We start from the raw sequence: 17,121 nt of genomic DNA on the forward strand, positions 1-17,121 counted from the left end.
GGTAAAGAAAACATTTGTTTTGTACAAAGTTTAACTTCTGTAAGAAGTTTTAAAAAGTGCAAATCTGGTGATAACTGTGAGAAGTTCTGCTATAATAGAATACAGTGTAATCACAAATAAACCCCCAAAAATCTGAGAGAGAGCACACAATAAACGATTTGATAAAATATTACCATACAAAGCAACCTAAAATCAAGCATAAAAATAGCTCATGGTAGAGTATATCACAAGTAGTCATTAAAGTATAAAGTATAAATTGTGTCTTCTTGTAGTAATTCGGCTGATAAACTTCACCAGCTCGAATAATAACCTCCCTCCTCTCCCACATGGATCAGGAAGCAACACTTTAATCAGACACAATAAAATATTAGTAATAAAAGCATAAAGTCCGTGCACATCACGTTTCAACCTGATTGGTCTTCTTCAAAATGAAAGAAACTCCCACATCATCCTTTTTATATAGTCCTTCCAGTAATTGCGGTGTCTTCATCTTTCCTGTAATATACTGGACCTTCCATCTGCATTATCGATATGATGTTATCATTGTGATCCAGTGTGGGGGCCATATCATATCCAGTTCCTGATAGTATTGTTAATTTTACTTATGGGTAAACATCCTTTTTGCATATATATGTTAACGGTTTGGTTTACCCATTATTCCTTTATATCGGGCAGTCTCTGTGGGCACTTCAAAAACATGCTGTTTATGGTACATAATCTGAAGATTAAAAATTATTCAACATCCTTTAAATTGATCAAATACCTCATTAACACCCATATCAACAGTTGCAGGAGAGTAATCGGGGTGTGGGGACAGTTTAATTGATATGCTTTCCTAAAGAAGTACGTAAATTTGCGTGTCATCCACATAGAAATGATACTGGAAGCCGAATGAGCAGATGCCGAATGAGCAGATGAGGTTACCTAGTGAGGCAGTATAGATTGAGAACAGTAGGGGACCAAGGACAGACCCTCGGGGAACACCAACAGAGAGGGATTGGGGAGAAGAGGAAGAGCCAGAGAAAGAAACCCTGAAAGAGCCCTGGGAGAGGTAGGAAGAGCATCAGGAGAGAGTGGTTCCAATCAGTAGCTATTAGGTAGCTATTTAGAAAAACGAATGATGCTAAATTGTCATTTTGTTTTCTTAATCATTTGTTTTCTGAGTATGATAAAATGTCACAGTGTTCAGATTTGTATCTATTTACTCTCACCACCTTTTTATTTCAGGTAAAAGAAGAATATCTCTTAATCCTCTGCTTGTTTGCTTCTGTCTGCATGATATCAAACGCACACGGTAAGAAATAGGAACAATGCAAATATTGTAATTTTTATAAAGATGTTTCTAAAGTATATAGGATGTTAATCGTTGTACTCCCTTTTCATTTCTATAGCGTTTGCACCTCTGAAATGCCCCCATTTATTTGTTAGCGTTACTATTTATGTTACCCACTAACGTGCCTGGTGGGAGGTCAACTGAATCTAAGATATTAAAATCTAAAAAATGTTTGTTCTTGGTCAGTGGCGGCTCTAGACTTGGCGAGGCCTTAGGCGAGACTCATACATGAGGCCCCCACTAACACCATTATTGAAAAAATAGCAGTTGATTTGTGTGTATACAGGGCCGTCTTTAATTTTGATTGGACCCTGGGCAAGCATTTACTTGGGCCCCCCTGACTACATATAGACACGCACAAATACACTACCTGACACACACTGACCGCATATAGATACACACAAGAACATACAGATACACACAGACTACATATAGATACACTAACACACACATAGACACACACAGATACAAACACTGGCATACATGCAGATACAAAGGTACACACACTGACTTCATATAGATACACCGACACACATACAGACACACAGATACACAACCTGACACACATGCAGATATACAGATACAAACACTGACACATACAGATACACACACAAACACAAATGGACAACATACAGATACACATTCTGACAGACGTACTGACACAGACAGCCATACTGAAACACACATACACAAAGACATACTGAACCACACAGACACTGACGGACTCACGCACACAGACATACAGATACACTGACAGACATACTGGCACATATACACACAGACAGATGGACATCCTGAAACACACATACACTGACAGACATATTGACAAACACAGACATACAGAACCACACGGACACTGACAGACTCACACGTAGACATACAGACATTCTGGCACACATACAGACAGACATACTGAAACACACATACAGACATACAGACACACTAACAGACTCACACACACACAGACATACTGACAGACTCTCACACACACACAGACATACTGACACACTGACAGACTCACACACACACACAGACATACTGACAGACATACACACATACACTGACAGACATGCACACATACATACATACTGAAGCACACAGACACTGACAGACTCACACACACAGACATACAGATACACTGACAGACATACTGGCACACTAACACATACACACACACTCAGACACTCATGCAAAATTTCATAACCACAGTGTGACGGGGCTGACAGTGTGAGGTGGGTTGACATAGTGTTAAGGGCTGACAGTGTGAGGTGGGGTGACAGTGTTAGGGGCTGACAATGTGAGGTGGGGTGACAGGGTGAGAGGGGTGGTGACATAATGTGAGGTGGAGTGACATGGTGAGAGGGGATGACATAGTGTTAGGGGCTTACAATGTGAGGTGGAGTGACAGGGTGAGATGGGATGACAGTGTTAGGGGCTGACAATGTGAGGTGGGGTGACAGGCTGAGAGGGGGGGCATATTGTTTGGGGAGTGGCAGGGTGAGGTGACAGAGTTAGGGGGTTGACATAGTGTGGGGGGTCACAGGGTGGGTGACAGAGTCAGAGGTGGGGTGACAGTGTGAGGGGGTGACAGGTGGGGTGAGAAAGGGGTGACAGGTGAGGTGGCAGGGTGAGAGGGAGGTAAAAGGGTGAGGGGGTGACAGGTGGGGTGATAAGGTGAGAGGGAGGTGGCAGGGTGAGGGGGGTGACAGGTGGGGTGACAGATGGTTTTGCTGGGTGACAGGTGGGGTGACAGGGTGAGAGAGGGGTGACAGGTGGGGTGGCAGGGTGAGAGGGGGTGACAGGTGGGGTGACCGGGTGAGAGAAGGGTGACAGGTGGGGTGGTTGCAGGGTGCGGGGTGTGACAGGGTGAGGGGGGGTGACAGGTGGGGTGGTAGGGTGAGGGGGGTGACAGGGTGAGGTGACAGAGTAAGGGGGTGACAGTGGGGGGGTCACAGGGTGGGTGACAGAGTAAGAGGGGGGTGACATGGTGAAAGGAGGTGACAGGGGGTGGCATGGTGAGAGGGGGGTGATAGGTGGGGTGACAGATGGGGTGGCAGGGTGAGGGGGGTGACAATGTGAGTGGGTGACAGGTGGGTGGCAGGGGGAGGGAGGTGACAGTGTGATAGGTGGGGGGGCAGGTGGTGTGACTGGGTTAGGGGGTGACAGGTGGGGTGGCAGGGTGAGAGAGGGTGACAGGTGTGTGGCAGGGGGAGGGAGGTGACAGTGTGACAGGTGGGGTGGCAGGTGGTGTGACTGGGTGGGGAGAGTGACAGGTGGGGTGGCTGAGTGAGGGGGGGTGACAGGTGGGGTGGCTGCATGACAGATGGGGTGACTGGGTGAGGGGGTGGCAGGGTGGCAGATAGGGCGACAGGGTGAGGGGGTGGCAGATGGGGTGACAGGTGGGGTGGCAGGGTCACAGATGTGGTGACTGGGTGAGGGGGTGGCAGATGGGGTGACAGGGTGAGGGGTGGCAGATGGGGTGACAGGGTGAGGGGGTGGCAGGGTGAGGGGGTGACATGTGGGGTGGCAGGGTGACAGATGTGGTGACTGAGTGAGGGGGGTGACAGGTGGGGTGGCAGAGTGGCAAAGGGGTTGACAGGGTGAGGGGGTGACAGGTGGGGTGGCAAATGGGGTGACAGGTGGGGTGGCAGGGTGACAGATTGGGTGACAGGTGGGGTGGCAGGGTGACAGATGGGGTGACTGGGTGGCAGATGGGGTGACAGGGTGGCAGGTGGGGTGGCAGGGTGACAGATTGGGTGAGGGGGGTGGCAGAAAGGGGTGGCAGATGGGGTGACAGGGTGAGGGGGGTGACAGATGGGGTGACATGGTGAGGGGGTGACATGTGGGGTGGCAGGGTGACAGATGGGGTGACGGGGTGACTGGGTGAGGGGGTGACAGGTGGGGTGGCAGATGGGGTGACAGGGTGAGGGGGGTGACAGGTGGGGTGGCAGGGTGGCAGATGGGGTTACAGGGTGGGTGGCAGGTTGACAGGTACCTTTTTCCCTGGTGGTCCAGTGGTGGCAGACTCCCTGGTGGTCCAGTGGGCTCTCCGATCTGCAGCTCTGCCGGATGCAGAGCTGCAGACCACATGGTGAAGGTCTCGCGATCTTCAGTCAGAGCGTTGCCGTGGCAACCCGCGGCAACACTCTGATTGGCTAGAAATCGCGAGACACTTCAGTCTGCAGCTCACACCCAGCGGAGATGCAGACTAAAGGCTGGCTCTCCTGGGCAGACTGACAGGAGGGGCCTCGCACCCGGCGGCATACAGGGGAAGCCGCCGGGCCCCCTCCTGTGTCGGGTCCTCAAGGACCCGACATGTCAGTCTGCCCTATGGCGGTTTAGGCGGCCGCGAGGCCCCACACAGCGCGAGGCCTTAGGCGGCCGCCTAAACCGCCTAATTAGAGAGCCGCCTCTGTTCTTGGTTCTGGTACATAAGAGATGTACTTCTAGTATGGGAGAGTGATATGACCTCTTTTCATCATTGGATCCATATTCTAAATGAGAATGACATTGGATTGAAACTAACTTCAGTCACTCTTTTTAGATCTAGAAATCTGTATTAATGACCAATATAGAATGATGACCAAATTGTAACATAAGGGTATGGCTACAAATTGCTTCCTAAACTGGCAAAGTCATCATCCCCTCGCATTAAGAAGGGGCATTGCATGTGGCCAGTATCTTTATGATTGGAGCAGAGATGAAATTTTTTTTTTAGCATCTATTCTGAAATATTTTTAAAAAATGTAAAGGCTATCCCAGGAGAATATTAAAAGGAGCAATATACAATAGAGATGGTGTGGTGTAAGGAAAAACAACAGTCGAAAGTGGATGTAGCATTGTACAATAGTACTCCACAGATAAATAACACTTCAAATGTTAAATAGCTCACAGTAAATAGAAGATATGTTGGTCTTCCTATTGTACTGGTGTTACAAATATCAGCAATGGATGGTAGAGAAGTACAATCTTGATATCCTTTTGATAGCTTAAGACATGAAAACAACATACATAGCGTAAACCCATTAAACAACCAGATGAGGTTAAACATATTGCACTTACAAACATACATGACACAGAATGTGGCAGTGAAAGCCCAAAACAGGTCCCAAAGTTCAAATTCAGTGGGAAGCTGTTTCCAACGGTAGTACAACATATACCAAAAACACAGCAAAAAAGTGTAGTGAAAACCTCCAATATCACCCACACAATGGTTAACCGTGTAAACACTGTTACAGTATTATATACAATATACAAGAGAGATGGTGTGGTGAATACGTGATGCATTAGGAATATGTTGCATAAAAAATGCAATACAGGATCAATACTTACTTCAGACTGTTGGGTGTGACAGTACATTCTACCACGACAGCCAGACGGCCTTCTAATCTGTCAGATCTTTTGGTCCATAGTCAACTGTCTCCCCAACAACCACCTGGCTGAAACCACTCAGAGGAGTTTACAGATGTGACAAGTGTAAGGCTTGCCAATTTATCAAACTAACAAACCGAGTAACAAGTAGAATGGGCAAAAAGTCAAGATCATCTTTATCATTTGCTCTTCCACATTTAGTGTGTTTTTAATGACCTGAACATGCCATCTCTATTACATTGGGAAAATGTTTCAATAATTCCATCATCGGATCTTGCAGCGTGTGAACTTGGTGTTGACAGGGCTAGAAACCCCTGTTTCCCATCACGTATGTCCTTTCCACGATGGGAATCCATCCCACCTACCTTTTCAAATAAATTTACATTCACCAAAAGGGAGTCACAACAGAATATCGTTACAATGTGAATCCCACTGGATTTATGAATACAAAACTAGGCTAAACGAGGAATTTAATTACACTACCTCAATTATGTAATCTATTCTAGGTATTCCCTACATTGTATATTCTATATTTTGGCGTAACCTTCAATAAGTAACTAAGGTCTCACCTTAATATTGTTGGATAATTTTTCCAAATGATTTAACATTTTTGCATAAACTTTTATTTATATATATATATATATATATATATATATATATATATTAAATATACAAAATATATCAATATATCAAAAATATCCAATTATTACAAGTTAAAATTTTTTTAATAATATTAAATCATTTTTAAAGTTTATTAAAAAATGTGTAACCATTTGGAGATTGTATTCAACAATATCAAATGCAGGCTTAAATTCCTTTTTAATTTGAAATTATTTTTAACTCTTTATCTTTTGTAGAAAAATATTCTTTGCATTAGTTTGTAGTAATGTATTTGCAGTTATAATTATCTTTCACTTTAGTAATAGGTTTCCCCCCTCTCTCGAAGTCGTTACTACCAGTTCTCTTATGGTCCATGAAGTGCAGGTTTGATGTCACCGTATGTGTACCAACTTACATTACCTACTTACCTTCTTTTGTGTGACTGGGTGAAGATGTCCATTTTCTGGCTACATAGTGACTTCTAGTGATTTTTATTTGAGACAAGCACATTTTTAATAAGAATCGAGCAGTTTAACCCCTTAAGGACACATGACATGTCTGACACGTCATGATTCCCTTTTATTCCAGAAGTTTGGTCCTTAAGGGGTTAAACTAACATGGTAAATGCCGAAAGCTGACACATTCTTGTGATTTTTCTCCAAAGTGGAACTTTTTAAGTATTTTAAATAAAAGTAAAGTTTTACTATTATCCACTATCCCCTTTATACCCATTTAATGGTGCAGTTATAATTATAATTTATTGCATTTCACTGTATGGCTTTTACATTCTTTTTTATCTCTCTTTACTTTTCAATAATGCAGACTTGTATTTTTATTTGCAGTTGATGTGCTAACCGAAAATCCCAAGCCAGTGAAAGTGGGTGAAAAGGTAACTTTAACTTGCACGCTGCAAAAAAAGGATTATAAAGCTAGGTTAGTAACATGGAAAAGGACTATAAAAGACAAAGATGTCACTCTGGGCACGTTCTCTGCTGTGAATAGAGAAATGATCGTAAATCAGTATAAAGACATTTTGAGTATCACCACTCCAGGCCTTTATAGCACGGCCATCACAATATGGAAAGCCACACTCGGTGATGAAGGAAATTACAAATGCCTTTTCAGTGTTTTTGGAGCTTCATTAATGGAGAAAAACATCTTTCTTTCTGTGTACGGTAAGAAATGTTCCATTTTTAAAAACGTACTTTATATAAGATTTCCTAGAGAGATACGTATAGCACTTCTCACATCACTATTACATTAATTGGGAATTAATGTGTTTATTTTTTACAATATAATTTGATCCTGACAATAAATCCATGCAGTGCATATTCCTCCAGCCAAGGTGGCAACGTTTTTTATGTGGCAGAACAAAAACTCAGAGAGACACAGAGGACCAGTGACATCATAAATTACAAATATGGAATTGTTTTGTTTCTAGAACCCCCTCTACGGCATTACGTTTTCCTTATGCATGTTTCACTGTTGTGTATTTTTAATGTTTGGTATATATTTTTTTAAAATAGCAACTAGACATCTATTGCTTCCCAGTCACTATTAAAATAAAGCGGAACCTGACACTGGGGGCTCAACATTGAATAATTAGGGATGAAAAAGTAATTGTTCAGCCCTTTCCCCCCCCCAATGAACAGCAGTTGGGGGCTCAATTAATTAGAAACTGCCCCCCCACCCGCCCCATGGCAGGTATGGACTGTAATATAATAAACAGAGGGACATAGTGTTCCTTCAGTCCCCAGTTGATGGGTGGAATATAAATAATCATGGAAGGGAAGCATCCTCCAGCCCCCACCGATGGGTGGCACATGGGGGCTATTTTAAAATGAATACAGAGGTAGACATGTTATTATCAATCCCCTTACAATAAAGGTTGGACATGCCATTTCCCACCCCCAAAAGGTAAGCCCACTATATAGCCCCCTGGATCTCCCTGGGAGGCTAGGAGTCCCCAAGCTCCTAGCAATGCCCTGACAATTAAAAAAAAAATCTGCATACCTACCTCACCGTAATAATTGTGAGGTGGACAACTTAAATAAAATACTTGTAAAATAAAAGGTAATACTTGACATCAGTCTTCTTTCTTCTTAAATCTTTATTACAGCCCCACTAACAGCTAAATAAATATCTATTAATTACTATTAAACCCCCCCCCAAAAAAAACGAATAAGCAAAAAACAAAACAAAATGCATAAACATTAAGACAAGTCTCACTTTTCTTTAACATCACACTCCTTTTGAACCTTTCTAGCAATCCTTCATTACACTAATGAGGGTATCGAATTGACCCCCATACAGCACTGCATTTTTTCTGCAAGCTAACAAGGCATTTGCAAAAACACCACCCCAAATGCCTCTGCAGATGTCTTGTTAGTTTTGTGTCATCGGGGGCCCAAGAGCTGGCCAGTTGGCCACCTTATGCCCCCTGCCCGAGGTGGGCGGCCATGTGTATTGCAGGTGGGCGGCGAGGGAGATCTCATCTCTGTGCTCTTCTTGCTCACTTGCTCCTGCTGGATTGGGCCTGCTTGCCTGCTTGAACTCCAAGACAGGATCTGCACTGGACCCAAGTGAAAAAAAATCCACTCCATCTCTCCCAAAGGTAGGGAGGCTGAGTGAACTTATAATTTGTAAGTGTCTGAGAAAATGTGTGTGTGTCTGTCTGTCAGTGAATGTGTGTGTCTGTGAGTGTGTGTCTATTAGTGAGAGTGTGTGTGTGCATCTCTTGTCTGTCAGTGAATGTGTCTGTCCATGGATGTGTGTGTCTGTCAGTGAATGTGTGTGTGTATGCTGGTAGATGTCTGTCAGTGAGTGTGTGTAACTGAGTAAGTGTGTGGCTGTCAATGTCTGGCTGCCAATGAATGTGTGTGTGGCTGTCAGTGTCTATCTGTCAGTGAGTGCATGTGTCTATAAGTGAATGTATATGTGTATGTCAGTGTGTGCTTGTCAGTGAGTGTATCTGAGTGAGTGTGTTTGTCAATGAGTATGTGTCTGAGTGAGTAAGTGTCTGTCTGTCTGTCAGTGAATGTATGTGTGTCTGTGAGTGTGTATGTCTGAGTGAGTGGCTATCAGTGAGTGTGTTTGTGTGTGTGTGTCTGTCAGTGTGTCAAATCAGTGAGGATGTGCGTGTGTCTTTTAGTGTGTGTCATAGTGTGTCTGTCAGCAAGTGTATATCAGTGTATGTGTGTGAGGGCGTGTGATGGCCAATCAAAGTGCGTGCAGGTTTTAAGCAGGAAAAGGTGCTGCCTTAAAAGGATGGGGTAAGGCAAATTCAGATTAGAGGGACAGCACAAAACTAAAATACACCACTGCCCCATAAGATTTTTCTAACTTCTTGTCTACAGGCTGCTAATGCAAAAGGCATCTATCAACAACTTGTCAAATCTGATGAGGCATTTTTTTGAAATGGCATTAAATCAACTCACTCAATATTTTTAATTTAATATTTAGGTATCAGCTTTAGTTTTCAACAGTTGTAAGATTGTGATAAGCCTTTAACGGCAGTAATTAAATCAATCTGAACCATTACATGACTTGTAAGAGAGCTGATAGACTGACAGTTACAGTGCCCAGTTCTAATTAAATGGAGGTCATAGATAGATGCATACATACATAGATGTAAAGGTATGTTTGTAATGTAGGGATGGATTGAAAAAACCCATACAAATAGGACACAGGTTTGATGGTAAAACATAAAAAGTGCTTTTTTAATTTGTAATATAATTTTTTTCTGTCATAGACAGGCTACTCCAAATTCTGTTTCATTAATATCTGTTAAAATTCTGGAGCCACAGATGGGTTTGATAGCAGCAGTCATCTTGTTGTAACACAGAATATTTATTTTATGTTATAGAGCCTGTAAAAGGATCACTAACAAAATACAACGAGACATCTAACTCCTTCACGGTTATGTGTGTCACATCTAGTTGGCCTGTTGCGGAAGTATCTTGGTTTGGAGTAGGAACGAATAATAAAAATGGAACCCACATGGAGGCAACAAACGGAACAGCAACTCTTACAAAATGGATAGTTCTGGACGCTAAAAGCAAAAGTGAAGTAACCGAAAAACTAGAGTGCAGAGTCCATCATATGGGGAATAATACCATATTTAAACTACCACGTAAGTCCTTCACTGTTTGTCTCAATGAATTAAATTGATGTAAAAAGTCTATCACAGGGATAACGTCCCTTTTGGATACAACCCGTCCCCCACACCAGTCACCTGTTGTTCTCAACATATCACAAGCATGCCCCCACCAGTCCCAGTTCCTCACTATATTGCTGTATTGCTTTCATTAATTCGATACTTCAAGTTTGTAAACTTGACCAAAAAATGCAGATGCAAGAAATGATATAGACTGAGTTAGCTTGATATTTTAACTTCCCATGGGTCTTTTATCAATTGGTATTTCGGGTGGTATTTTGTGTATCGATCATTCTCGCATCCTCTGCCAGAGGCCTATGAGTCTGAGGGTTCTATGCAGACACTCTTAGACACTCTTCTGTACAGATATCTCAGATGTCCCACCTGGAATCTGCTGAAGCCACTCTTCCAACTTGGGGTTTACAGCCCGAGTGCTCCCATCACAACTACTTCTACCTTCACTTTTGACATCCTTTCTAGCTCCTCTTTCAGTCCGTGGTATTTTTCCACCTTCTTGTGTACCGTCTACTTGGTGTTATAGTTACTGGGTATTGCAACATCCACCGCCACTGTAGTCATCTGTTTCTTGTCTACCACCATGATGTTGGGTTGGTTGGCCAGGGCATGCTTGTCTATCTGGGTATGGAAGTTCCACAGGATCTTAGATTATTTTCAACTACCCTTTCTCTTATTTCCCATCAAAATTTAAGCAGGTCCATCTAATATTCTGTGCAGATATTTTGGTATACAATCCCAGCATTTGTTTGTGCTTCTCAGTGTATTCTGTTCCTGCTAACACCTTGCACCTGGCTGCTGTGTTCTGTATTTTCTCTGAGGCCATTTAGTACAGAGTGCACCTTGGGTCTTGTCTGGAGTGGTAGACCCCCACTTCTGTTGACTGTTCCTATGCTGCAAGTATTACTGCCTTAGTGCTGTCTTACAGTGTGTGTATGTGTATATATATATACTTGCTTACTGTTACTTTAAAGGACAAATGTCACTTAAGGAGTTTTTTTCTATCTAATAATCCTTTCCTCAGGTGTGAAAACAGAGTAGATTTTTTTGATAAATTAAGTGTATGTACCTTGACAGGATATAACGATTCTTCAGCCATATATATGAACCTTGGGTCAGACAGGTTGACAGTTAGTCTCTATGGTCTGTGGTTCTGTGCAGGTAGGTAAGACCATAGAGACTAACTGTCAATTTTCCAAAATTGACTGACCCAAGATGCATGTATATGGCTGAATAATCCTTTCACCTACTAAAGGTAGGGATGAGGTTTTCTCTCTCTCTCTCTCTCTTTTTTTTTTTTTTTACTTGAATTTCTATACCTATATCCTGAATGTAAAGGATATGCCCAGAATGAACCTAACCTAAGTCATCCAAAAGTACAAGATGAAGGACAGTGACGTATTACCAGTCCGTAGAGTGGCTGGGCTTAATGCTGAACTTTAAGAAAGTGAAATAGAACTAGAATAGACAGATAACGAGCAGCGGTCAAAGAATACGAGAAACGAAGCCAAGTCAGGGATATCAGAAGACAGGAATTTCAAGAACAAGCCAATTCAATAAAGATAATAAATAGAAAATCAAGAATATAAATGCGTTATTGGGATAACAGGAAACCCACAACAGGATGTTGTGCTCCAGAGCATTAGCGGTTTTATAGATACTGACCCCTGTTTATTGCTTTGCATCATATTTGCATTTACAGAACGTACTTGTGGATAGTCACCAGCATCACACAAGCTTCCCCCAGTGTTACACTTATGACACATACATGCACTTGAATAGCCGGACGTGGTATGGCAGGGTCCTGCAGCAAAAATATTGCGAGAATGACGCAAATATGGATACCCTGGTTCCTTGTTGTTTTCATTATACTTTTATTATACTGAATCTGTGACCAGTCAACCCCCATCCCTTCACACTGTATGGGGAGGTATTTTACAGGGTGAGCACTCATGGTAAGTCTGGTCTCTCTGTGTTAATAAAATTTAAATCGAGGTAAAACGAATCAGTAGCCAGTTACCTACCTTGGTCGAAGAGCCACGAGGAGGAGAGACAGATCCACAGGGAGACACAGATAGGGTAGGCATTTACCACAAGCACAAGCTCTGAATATTTGGGTGTGGTTTGTGGTGGGTCTAAATAACCCAATTGTCACTATTTTAGTACATTTTATTGTATGGGATTTATATCCTTTTATTTTTTTAATAATGCAGACCAATATTTTTATTCGCAGATGTGCTAGCTGAAAATCCAAAGCCAGTGAAAGTGGGTGAAAAGGTAACCTTAACATGCACGCTGCAAGCATCTGATTATAAAGCTAGACTTGTAACATGGAAAAGGACTATAAAAGACAAAGATGTCACTCTGGGCACGTTCTCTGCTGTGAATAGAGAAATGATTGTAAATCAGTATAAAGACATTTTGAATATCACCACTCCAGGCCTTTATAGCACGGCCATCACAATATGGAAAGCCACAACCAGTGATGAAGGAAATTACAAATGCCTTTTCAGTATCGTTGGAAATCCATCATTAGAAAAACAAATTTTTGTTTCTGTGTACGGTAAGAAATGTTCCTTTTCCAATCTTACTTTGTAGAGGATTTCCTAGAGAGATTATTATAGCACGTTTTACATCAGTATTACATTCATGGTTGGAAGGATTGGAAATGAATGCATGTTTTTTCCAGCCTAATTCTATCTTGACATTCGTAGCCGTAGGACAATAAAACCATGACTTGTGTGACAAAACAGAAACTCAGAGAACCAGAGATCTCAAATTACTAATGTTTACTTAATATCTGTTTCGTTCTAGGACCCCTTCTGTTACAATATTTTCTGTTCACAGTTATGTATTTTTTATATGTGATTTAAATCTTAAAAAGTTTTGTTCCATTAGATACATATTTAGATATTTAAACCCTCTTAAATACCTGGAACCAAAACTTGATTTTACATTCAAACACATCTTCATGTAACAGATTTATGTTTCTAGTTTGGAAAGACTAGATGGGCCAAATGGTTCTTATTATCTGCCGTCACATTCTACGTTTCTATGTTTTAATATTTTTATTACATTTTTTAAATTATAGAGCCTGTGAAGGGATCGCTAACGAAATACAATGAAACAACTGATTCCTTCATGGCTATGTGTGTTACATCTAGTTGGCCTGTTGCCGAAGTATCTTGGTTTGGAGTGGGAATGAACAATAAAAATGGCACCCACATGGAGACAATAAATGGAACAGCAACTCTTACAAACTGGATAGTTCTGGACACTAAAAACAAAGGAAAACTGGAGTGCAGAGTCCATCATATGGGGAATATTAACACATTTAAACTACCACGTAAGTCCTTTACTATATGTCTTTAGTTGTTAATTAATATCTAAGAAACATTCTTTCTATGAAAATATCCCAGCTATATCACTATATAGAACTTGGTGTGAAACATAAGGGATTTTATTATCTTTGTAGGAGTTGGATATTTTTCTTTCCACCTTGACTATATATTACACAGTCAGTTTTCCTCTCCACCATGTCTTCAGAACAATTTGGTGGTGTTTGTAGTTCTATACCGTGTAACAGGATCTATAAAGACCAGATTATTTATGAAACCACTTCTCGCTTGTGTAGTGTTTACTTTTATTTAGTTTGCATGTTTTGCTGTGAGAGGCATCTTGAAGGGCTTCGCTTTTATCTAAGACAGGCAACTCTGATGTGGACTCTGTTAGCCTGCTACTGCCAGTCCAGGGAATTTATTCCCTATAAGTAGTGATTTTTTTTTTTTAAAGCTGTTCTGTTGCTACTTATTACGGCTAATGCAAATAATAGGCAGCAATATCGAGAGCAAATAAAAAATGTCTTCTCTTCCTTATATTCTCCAACGTGTGGCTATAAAATGCATGCAACAACATACAACATACAGGGTTTGTGGGTCCCAATGTAGCAGTCTATGTGTTTCGCACCTCAGACTCTGGTTAAATGACTGGTTAAAGTGCTTATGGACAAAACATGTAGACTACGGCTGCATTGGTAATCCGCAAAACCTGGTATGATGTATGTTACTACATGTGCTACACGTGGAAGAATAAAGGAAGGATATAATTTAGTATTTTGCCTTAATATTGCTGAATAGTGATGCACCGAACTGTTCGCTGGCGAATAGTTCCTGGCGAACATATCGTGTTCGCGTTCGCCACGGCGGGCGAACACATGCGCGGTTCGATCGGCCCCCTATTCGTCATCATTGACTGAACTTTGACCCTGTGCCCCACAGTCAGCAGACACATTCCAGCCAATCAGCAGCAGACCCTCCCTTCCAGACCCTCCCACCTCCTGTACAGCATCCATTTTAGATTCATTCTGAAGCTGCATTCTTAGACAGAGGAGGGAAAGTGTAGCTGCTGCTCATTTGATAGGGAAATGTATAGCTAGGCTAGTGTATTCAGTGTCCACTACAGTCCTGAAGGACTCATCTGATCTCTGCTGTAAGGACAGCACCCCAACAAGCCCTTTTTAGGGCTAGAACATCAGTCTGCTTTTTTTTTGTGTGTGTAATCTAATTGCAGTTGCCTGCCTGCCTGCCAGCTTCTGTGTCAGGCTCACAGTGGATACTGTGCCCACTTGCCCAGTGCCACCACTCATATCTGGTGTCACAATAGCGTGCATTTAAAAACAAAAAACTTTTTTCACTGTTATAGATTGTATAGCAGTTAGTTGTCGGCAAGCGTCTGTGTGTCAGGCCAACAGCGTGTACTCTGCCAGTGTGCACAGTGCCACTCATATCTGGTGGCACAATAGCGTGCATTTAAAAACCCACAAACTTTTTTCACTGTAATAGATTGAATAGCAGTTAGTTGTCTGCAAGCGTCTGTGTGTCATGCTCACAGTGGATACTGTGCCCACTTGCCCAGTGCCACCACTCATATCTGGTGTCACAATAGCGTGCATTTAAAAACAAAAAACTTTTTTCACTGTTATAGATAGAATAGCAGTTAGTTGTCTGCAAGCGTCTGTGTGTCAGGCCAACAGCGTGTACTCTGCCAACCTCTGCCAGTGCACATCGCCACTCATATCTGGTGTCACAATAGCGTGCATTTAAAAACCCACAAACTTTTTTCACTGTAATAGATTGAATAGCAGTTAGTTGTCTGCAAGCGTCTGTGTGTCAGGCTCACAGTGGATACTGTGCCCACTTGCCCAGTGCCACCACTCATATCTGGTGTCACAATAGCTTGCATTTAAAAACGAAAACATTTTTTCACTGTTATAGATTGAATAGCAGTTAGTTGTCTGCAAGCGTCTGTGTGTCAGGCCAACAGCGTGTACTCTGCCAGTGTGCACAGGCAGATGCAGGCCACCCCGCAGGGGCCATCGTGGTCATGGTGCTGTGATTCTCTTTTGCCCTAGAATAATGCCCAGTTTTCAGAGGCCACGTACCCTGAACATGAAAAGTTCTGAGGACATAGTTGACTGTCTAACACAGGACACCCAATCTTCTACAGCTTCCGCTCGGAACCTTGACGCACCATCCTCCTCCAGCTTAGCTTCGGGCACCTTTCAAGATACCACTCACCCGCCTGCCGCCACCACCAACACTAGCACCACAGCCGCTTCACTTGGTATGTCAGAGGAGTTATTTACACATCCGTTTGAAGAAATGAGTGTTGCGCAACCATTATTGCCAGAGGATGTTGTACCCGCTGCTGCTTCCTTTGCTGAGTTGTCAGATACAAGTGAAGCGGTTGATGATGACGATGCGTCCATGGATGTCACGTGGGTGCCTGCTCGGCAAGAAGAAGAACAGGGCGAAAGTTCAGATGGGGAGACAGAGAGGAGGAGGAGGAGACAAGTTGGAAGCAGGGGGAGGTCATCGCAAGGAGCAAGTGGCACAGTCAGACAGCATGCATCGGCACCCGGGGTCAGCCCGACAGCACGCCAATCAACGCATGCTGTGTCCACCACAAGAATGCCGTCATTGCAGAGCTCAGCAGTGTGGCATTTTTTTTGTGTGTCTGCCTCTGACAACAGTGATGCCATTTGCAACCTGTGCCAAAAGAAACTGAGTCGTGGGAAGTCCAACACCCACCTAGGTACAACTGCTTTGCGTAGACACATGATCGCACATCACAAACGCCTATGGATCAACACATGAGTACAAGCAGCACACAAACTCAAAGCCGCCATCCTCCTCCTGGTCCAGCATCTTCAGCCACGTCAACCACTGCTGTCCTCCTTGCCCCCTCTCAACCATCCGCCACTTCGTCTCTCGCCTTCAGCAGTTCCCGCTCATCTGCCCACAGTCAGGTGTCTGTCAAGGACATGTTTGAGCGTAAGAAGCCAATGTCAGAAAGTCACCCCCTTGCCAAGCATCTGACAGCTGGCTTGTCTGAACTATTAGCCCGCCAGCTTTTACCATACAAGCTGGTGGAGTCTGAGGCGTTAAAAAAATTTGTGGCTATTGGGATACCGCAGTGGAAGGTACCCGGACGAAATTTCTTTGCACAAAAGGCAATCCCCAACCTGTACTCGATTGTGCAAAAGGAAGTAATTACATGTCTGGCACACAGTGTTGGGGCAAGGGTCCATCTGACCACTGATACCTGGTCTGCAAAGCATGGTCAGGGCAGGTATATCACCTACACT

General features: G+C 42.9%; 1 protein-coding gene across 3 annotated transcripts in view; it reads left to right on the forward strand.

Annotated features, from left to right (window-relative positions):
- LOC134602114 (OX-2 membrane glycoprotein-like) overlaps nucleotides 1–17,121 on the forward strand; it is a 43,296-nt gene that overhangs the window by 13,598 nt on the left and 12,577 nt on the right. For all 3 annotated transcript variants that reach the window (XM_063446655.1, XM_063446664.1, XM_063446646.1), the window contains exons 3-7: nucleotides 1,228–1,294; nucleotides 7,147–7,479; nucleotides 10,170–10,436; nucleotides 12,709–13,038; nucleotides 13,567–13,821. In XM_063446655.1, the coding sequence (XP_063302725.1) occupies nucleotides 1,228–1,294; nucleotides 7,147–7,479; nucleotides 10,170–10,436; nucleotides 12,709–13,038; nucleotides 13,567–13,821 (1,252 nt within the window). The remainder of the gene's footprint in view (nucleotides 1–1,227; nucleotides 1,295–7,146; nucleotides 7,480–10,169; nucleotides 10,437–12,708; nucleotides 13,039–13,566; nucleotides 13,822–17,121) is intronic.

The sequence above is a fragment of the Pelobates fuscus genome, chromosome 1 (assembly GCF_036172605.1).
Source record: "Pelobates fuscus isolate aPelFus1 chromosome 1, aPelFus1.pri, whole genome shotgun sequence".
Lineage (NCBI taxonomy): Eukaryota > Metazoa > Chordata > Amphibia > Anura > Pelobatidae > Pelobates > Pelobates fuscus.